Source organism: Suillus fuscotomentosus, assembly GCF_016647785.1.
Source record: "Suillus fuscotomentosus strain FC203 chromosome Unknown F5891scaffold_672, whole genome shotgun sequence".
In the NCBI taxonomy this organism is placed as follows: Eukaryota; Fungi; Basidiomycota; class Agaricomycetes; order Boletales; family Suillaceae; genus Suillus; species Suillus fuscotomentosus.
This window is the reverse complement of record NW_024540184.1, coordinates 739-7,671: the sequence shown is the minus strand read 5'-3', so window position 1 is coordinate 7,671 and position 6,933 is coordinate 739. Positions and strand designations below refer to the sequence as shown.

At 50.1% G+C, this 6,933-nt stretch overlaps 2 protein-coding genes across 2 annotated transcripts; one reads left to right on the top strand and one right to left on the bottom strand.

Annotated features, from left to right (window-relative positions):
* Window positions 1-749: 749 nt before the first annotated feature.
* Window positions 750-3,731, top strand: F5891DRAFT_1204281 (uncharacterized protein; the record flags this gene model as incomplete). Its single annotated transcript, XM_041368988.1, has 8 exons — window positions 750-796; window positions 854-953; window positions 1,022-1,070; window positions 1,143-1,281; window positions 1,342-2,217; window positions 2,854-3,041; window positions 3,067-3,170; window positions 3,225-3,731. The coding sequence occupies 8 exons, from the start codon at window positions 750-752 to the stop codon at window positions 3,729-3,731; spliced, it is 2,010 nt and encodes a 669-aa protein (XP_041216078.1).
* Window positions 3,732-3,990: 259 nt separating this feature from the next.
* On the bottom strand, window positions 3,991-4,439 carry F5891DRAFT_1097120 (uncharacterized protein). Its single transcript, XM_041363522.1, has 2 exons — window positions 4,117-4,439; window positions 3,991-4,065 (listed from the first exon to the last, which is right to left on the bottom strand). The coding sequence occupies exons 1-2, from the start codon at window positions 4,275-4,277 to the stop codon at window positions 4,014-4,016; spliced, it is 213 nt and encodes a 70-aa protein (XP_041216077.1). The 5' UTR covers window positions 4,278-4,439; the 3' UTR covers window positions 3,991-4,013.
* Between the last annotated feature and the right edge of the window lie 2,494 nt (window positions 4,440-6,933).

The window sequence follows — 6,933 nt, the reverse complement described above, 5'->3', positions numbered from 1 at the left end:
TGGACCTGCGCGAGTGGATTGAAGCGCCTCATGATTGTTGATGAACTCTGCAGCAGAGCCAAGAACCTGCTGCTTGAAGTTGCCTGCCCCTTCAGCCTCTGAGCGATGATCATAGAGATAGTCTACAAGGGTAACAGTCTCGACATCATTCCACTGCGCTGGTGGGGCCTTGGAGTGAGGGGGAGCATTGACTTCAGGTTGGGCCATGAGAAGAGTAGTGTACTGTGCACAGATCGCAGTGATTGCGACCGCACCAGCAAAAAGCCTCTTACGCCGCTCTAGGGTTAGATGAGGGTATACATCCATTGATAATATGTACAGTAGGAGAGAAGCAAGGTTCGAGCTCCGACATCTCGGAACGATGCCGGTGAACATTTTCGCAAACATGCCAAAGCAAATATTGAAAAATATCGAAAATATCGAGTTGCCGAACTAGCTCTTAGACGCCGAAAATGTGCTCAAACTACCTCGATGGACTAGTCGCAGCCGAGTCAACAGAACCACCACTCGGATAATATGGACGCCACAACGAGTGATGATTTTGATAATCTGGTATGTCTGGCCAGTGAATACGTCGAAGTATGCACTAATAATTATGAGATAGATGATGTACCCATGCCTCCCAACAATTTTCCTGTCCGGAATGAGCCTCCTGATGATTTCGCTGATCAGAACGAGCCTCCCGCCCCCGATAATAATCCACACATACCTCCTGATGATATCACTGATTGAAACGGAAAACTTCAAAGATGGGGAGCAAGGCAAAAATGCGCCCAGGTAACACGAAAAACGGACGGTGAGTGCAAGTGCATCAATCTTGCTTCGCTCAGTATTCGCTCATATCTTGCAACAGGAACTTATGTGCACTACGTTGGCTCAAGCAGACCAAGCGCAGTGGGACAACGGATGAGTTCAATGCCTACTACGGAACGTTGACATCAGATCAGCTTGGGGTAAGTCATCTACTCCGAGTTTTGTATGGTATGCGCTGACTAACTCTTATTCAATGCTCGATTTTTAGAACGATGCGTTGTTGTTTTCACGCATGCAAGTGGTGCCCACCCCGCATGGTTTATTCACCCGACATGTGGAGGTGTGATTCTCTCATTTAAATTCAACGATTTTGGCTGACTCTCGATCAGCGTGCAATACCAACTACCATCATAATTATAGTGTCAAAAACAAGACCCGCACGTACTATGGTGGAATGCCATCGCACATACAGGTCGCGGAGCATCAATTTGTTGAGCTTGAGTTGGCGCTGCAACGGATTGATCTTATGTAAATTGCGTAAGTATTCTTAACTACTTCGTGACCCATGTTTAATATTATCCTTGGCAGTGTTTCAGCAACCAACTCACGCCTATATGAAATCGCTCAAGCTCGTAGCAGCACAGAGCGTGACAAATCATGGCAGTTCTTGACTTTGCTGACGACACGAGAGGTCTGGGATGCATTCGTTATTGTTGCATTGCTCGATCACCAGCAGATGCAAGGTGGACGGCTTCAAGTTCCCCATGACGGAGACCAAAAAGATCGCTATACAGCAGCTATGGGTGCACGTACCGAACAGATCATAACCCATGGTCAAGAAGAACTCCCCCATGCATGCTATGGGTGCATGCGAGTTTTCACCTCACCTGATGGCCTGCTGCCGTCCACTGAAGTCATCGTGACTGATGGTGTCATTGTCGGACGGCCTTGTCGTGCCATACCACGGTGCAAAAATCCATTGATGACCCACCGCTGTAGGTACTGCCTTGAGCACCAAACTCTCGAAAGTATTTGCGCTGTTGAGGGCTGCAGTCAGGTGGTCACTCGTGATCCTCAGACGGGGAAGCTTCTGAAGGCCTGCGATGACCCCTTTCATACGAAGATGGAAGCTGCGAATACCGAATCTTCTCGCAGTGGGAAAAGTAGGACTCAGCGCAACAAGACTGCAAAGTTCAATGATGTCATGGAATCCAGCATGCACGATCTCACTAATGGGGTCAAGTCTATCCCTCTCCAGGATGCTGATGAGTGGTACGAGCGCGAGGTTGCTACTGGTGCTGTCCGTTTGGTGCAGGCATCCATGACCACATCAACGGGAGTTTCTGATCTGGCACCTAATGAGCCTTCCAACTGCGACAATAGTGTGCGCTCAGGCAAAGATGCTCCTGTCAAGCTGAAAGCTGTTTTTCGTCGACATCGCGCAAACAACGAACAACTGTACTGGTGCGTCAGGATTGATATCACGCTTGACATGATATCAATATAACTTTTGCTGGCAGATCTTGGTGAAAAAGATCTATCTGGACCGAATGATACTGCGTGGAAAGATAAAGCTTCGACATCGAGCTCGTCTTTCGATGGAAACCCATTTGACTCTACTAGCTCGTTCTTGAAAGCTACACATTCCTAAGGAGCTTCACTTGCGCAATGCGCATCCAAGGTAGGTTTCTTTCTCGATCATCGCCGCCGCAGGTTGACCAAGTTTCGGTAACAGATGCATTTTCTGCTCCCTCTCCTAGCACTATTGGCAGGCCATATTTGCATTCCGTAACATCGGGACGCCAGCGGCCGTGGATGTATTCTAAGTCCGCCTTTTAACTTTATCACGATGCTGAACCCTTCTAGGGTTAGACCAACCCCCAATGGGACGTTCACTCATTGCTGGAATTGAGCAGGCAATAGGTGCAATGAACACTTTCCCATGATAGAAGACGAAGGAGCGGACTCCTCAAAAGCACAAAGGGATGTTCGAGTGAGCCCCGCGATCATACACCTCTAGGGCTTTCACAACAGAGCCATTGGGATGAGCTCCATCGCGCGAGTGAGCAAATTAGCATGCTCACTACCCTTATGAGCCAGGCTGGCAATGAGGAACTTACGAAACTCCGACGCACGAGTCGTGTTCTCGAGAGCGAACACGCAGCGCTTCAGGGACCAAGAACTCAAAATTTACAATGCTGAACGCACCGCAATCGCCGCCAGACAGAACCTGACCCAAGCCCAATGGCGGTCCTCTGAGTGGGAGAATCGCGCGAAAGAGTATGAAAGTAACTTGGAGATGACACGTACTAGGCTTGACGAGGTGGAGCAAGCTGATGCTCAACTTGATGCGGGGTATTCCTTTGCAAACCTTCAACTGGAAGAACTTTAAGGAAGCGGAGGGCCACTTTGTTAAGGTGGGAATTACAGTAGCCCCGCGCGCCACATCCTGATTGACGTCTGATCTGCAGGACCGAGAGCAAAAGTTACACGATCAGGTTGCAAATTTTGAAGCTCAAGTCGCTCGACTTGAGAGTGACCTTTCAAAGGCCAAGGCGACTCCAACCCCATCCATAGCGTCCTCGTATACCAAAATTGGGCATACGGAGTTACCCTCTCCTCCTGATTCGCGTTCAAGTACCGTCTTTTCTGGGGACAGATCAAGTACCCCAGTCGCGCAGATGAATGGTTCTCACCGACCTCGTAGCGATCCTCCTCACCAATCATCTCCGTCCGTTCGGGATTCAATGCGTGCGCCCCGTAGATTTCCCCATCTTGCTTATGCAGCAGTACCTGCCACTCCCAAGTCCAGGCGACTCATCTCATCATATCGACCTCAATCTGTCGTCTCGCTCACTTCTCAATGTTCTTCGCGGTCAGTCGCATCCCGACGCCAAGTACATTTTCAATCGTACCGGATGACGACGGCTGTCACTCGTAACTCGTTCAATACAATCTGCACTTGCTCGACCTCATGATATCCTGATTTATTTGATGGCCTTGCTTTTTAGCCCTAGTTTTGCCCTTCCTTTTCTATAAACTCATTCATTTTCACATCTGGTACTCATTGGATCCATCTGCGTACTATATATATACCCTTCAATTTTTGCTACAGGTACAATCCAACGGATGCGCATTGTGTTACAACTGCGTTGGATAAGATGTAAATATGATGGGAGACGCAAACCAAGCAGAAGCAGATAAATGTCAAAATGAAAAGGTATGACAGGTCAACGCGATTCTGCCTTGGGAGGCCATATTCAGGTCTGCACTGCATCTAGTATAGCTTCAGAAGAATCATATCGAGGGATCCTAAGAGAGGCATCAGCAGAGGTCATGTAGAAGCGCACAAAATGGCATTACTCGAGTTTAGGCTCCCACCGTCCGTCGTGTCTCTCGAAGTAGCGAAGAACAAACTTCTCGTCGCTCTCCTCTCGTTTGCGGCGCCATTCGTGTTGGGCATCTTCCACTGCGCTCTTGGCTTCTGTGACACGTTCCATATTCCTCTCTTCGATAGTCTGCATAAGGTCTTTCCATAGACTGTAGATCCGGGTACCATCGTCAGCGCATATCCAATTAGTCGACCAAAACACGTTCGCCGTCGTAGTGATTCGTATAGTTCTTGTAGTTCTATGTACATATTTCGGCGCTATGTTTTGTCCGTCTTTCGCAGCATCAAATAGTACGCATTGGCTCCCGATGTCAAGTTCAACTATTGGCGAGATCATGATGATGCTAACCTACGGTTCGTCATGGCTCTTAATTCTAACATGGAGTGGTGTAAACGCCTAATCACTGCATTTCCATCTTAAACAACCTCGACGAGAACTCGCCCGCCCTCTTCCATCTCGCTGCAATATTCGGGCGAATTCGTTCTTCGAATCCAAACGCGGCTGGAACTGCATTTGAGGCAGTTACAGCCGACCAGTTCCCGTCCCTTGTCAAGTCAGCCTGGTAGGCTGCATCAAATAAGCACGGGATCGCTTCTTGGACCTGAACCAAGTGGCACCCCAACTAGGACCCCGAAACTCAAATTTCAACATCGCGCTCAACAGCGTCAAGGCTGCCAAACGGCGCCTTCGCGCATCCATACTAACTCTTAGACCTCTCTCTTCTATCTACATACTCCAGAAAACCCCAAAAACAATCAAATAAGTATATAAACCGTGAACAACACTAACAGACAGACTCTACGACTCATGGCGCCCACTAAAGCGCCAGAGAAAAAGAACCAGTCAACTACGCTACCCCACACAACTAATCGTAACCCCACTGCCCAAAGGAATCAAATGCTGCAGGACGACATTGAGGCGTTACCAGGAGCAGTCACGGGTTTGGACTCAGCTGAGAAGTATCTCACCAGTGTTCTCCTTCGCCAGGCTGACGAACCTCTCTCCCTGCTCCACCTGGCGGGCATCCTTTTCCAAGTCACCCAAATGGCCAAACCCATCCCGCTTGCCGTCACCAACGCTATCAGAGCTGTAGCTTTCATTCTCAAACAGCAAGCCGCCTCGGAAATAGCAGATGTAGTCGCCAAAGCGGCAGCCGACCAACTTACGAATTCCCTCTCGACCAACATCGTGAACAGTGTCATAGCTGCTATCGCCCCTCAAGTAGCCTCCATACACACCACTGCAGAATCTTTGAAAGGAACGTTAGCACAATCGAAGCAACTTCATGATGTAATAGAAAGGGAAAAAGAGGAAGAAAAGAATGATCTCAAAACTGCAGCCGAACGCATCGAGGATGCGGTGGACACCCTATACGAATCCATCGAGGACTGCAATAACTCCTACAAGCTCCTCACACCGTCCCTCGAATTCACTCAGGACCGTCTCAACAACCTCGCGACTCAGCTCTCCCAACCCTCACCAGTTACCATACAGCCAACAGCCACTCCCCCAGCCTTCCCTACCTACAGTTCAATAGCAGCTGCCAATCTCCCCCCATCCATTGACCAAGCGGTAGCCAGAGCATCTCTTCGAGCCAAACAGATATTGCTTGACCCAACGCTGGGCCACTCTCTCTTCCCGGCAGAAGCCACCAATGCCACCATAGCTAAGAGCATCTCTGATATCCTCTCTGTAATAAGTGGCGAGGGAACCCCAACAGGCGCAGTCCGCGCGGTCCAGCGCCTTCGTAATGGAGGTCTGATAGTGGAGCTCGACAATGAACAACTAGCGGGCTGGCTCAAAGGCCCTACTGGCCGAATATTGCTCGAGTCTCAACTGGACTCGCCGGCATGCATACGGGATAGGACCTATTCCATCGTAATTCAATTCCTGCTGATCACTTATGAGATAGAACGCGATGACTTCCCTCGTCACATCGAAGCTGAAAACCACCTTCCTCCCAATTCGATAGCATCCATCCGTTGGATCAAGCCCCCACAACGTCGTACAAGAGAGCAACGCACCGCCTTCGCACTCCTCCAGATCAAGGACGTCGAAACCGCTAACAACATCCTGAAGGAGGGCATATGTATTGATGCCCATCGCTATGCCGTCAATAAGGACCACAAGGAACCCCTACGCTGCGCCAAATGTCAGAAATTTGGACACATGGCTCACAACTGCTCCTCTCCTCACGACGTTTGTGGCACATGCAGTGGCCGACACTGGACTAAACAGTGCAATGCGTTCCGAACCGAATGCTGCGTAAACTGCAAGAGCCAAAACCACACCAGCTGGAGTCGCAAGTGTCCGGAATTCATCCGTCGCTGCAAAACTTTAGACGAACAATACCCGGAGAACAAACTCCCCTTCTTCCCTACCAGCTCCACCTGGAACCCAACCATCCGTTCCTCAAGGGCACCAACTTTGACGCCCAATCGTTCTACTTCTACTCGCACCGCAGAGCCGCACACACCACCCCCCGCTATCAACACAAGCGAGCCACTACCCAGCAAGCAATCCACTCTCCCCTTCAAACGAATCGACCCCTTGCAGCCAACTGCGAGTGCATCTGCCCCGCCAATGAGTTCTCACCCCCCCTCAACCCCCTCATCTACGTCCACACCTGCGACACCATCAACCCCCTCGACATCGACATCCCTCTCTACCCCGTTGTCATCACCTACTCCCTCGATGTCCACCTACACGACCCCCATTGCCAGCCCTAACTCACTCCTCCCTAATGTCTGAACAACCCAACCCCGCCCCTGGCAGTCTTCGGATTTGG

Excerpts from the sequence above, each read along its gene's own strand:
- F5891DRAFT_1097120 (XM_041363522.1), bottom strand. The coding sequence starts at position 4,277 with ATGCAGACTATCGAAGAGAGGAATATGGAACGTGTCACAGAAGCCAAG. Across the intron at positions 4,066-4,116 it reads CGGTGGGAGCCTAAACTCGA|GATCCCTCGATATGATTCTT; the intron begins GTAATGCCATTT and ends TGCCTCTCTTAG.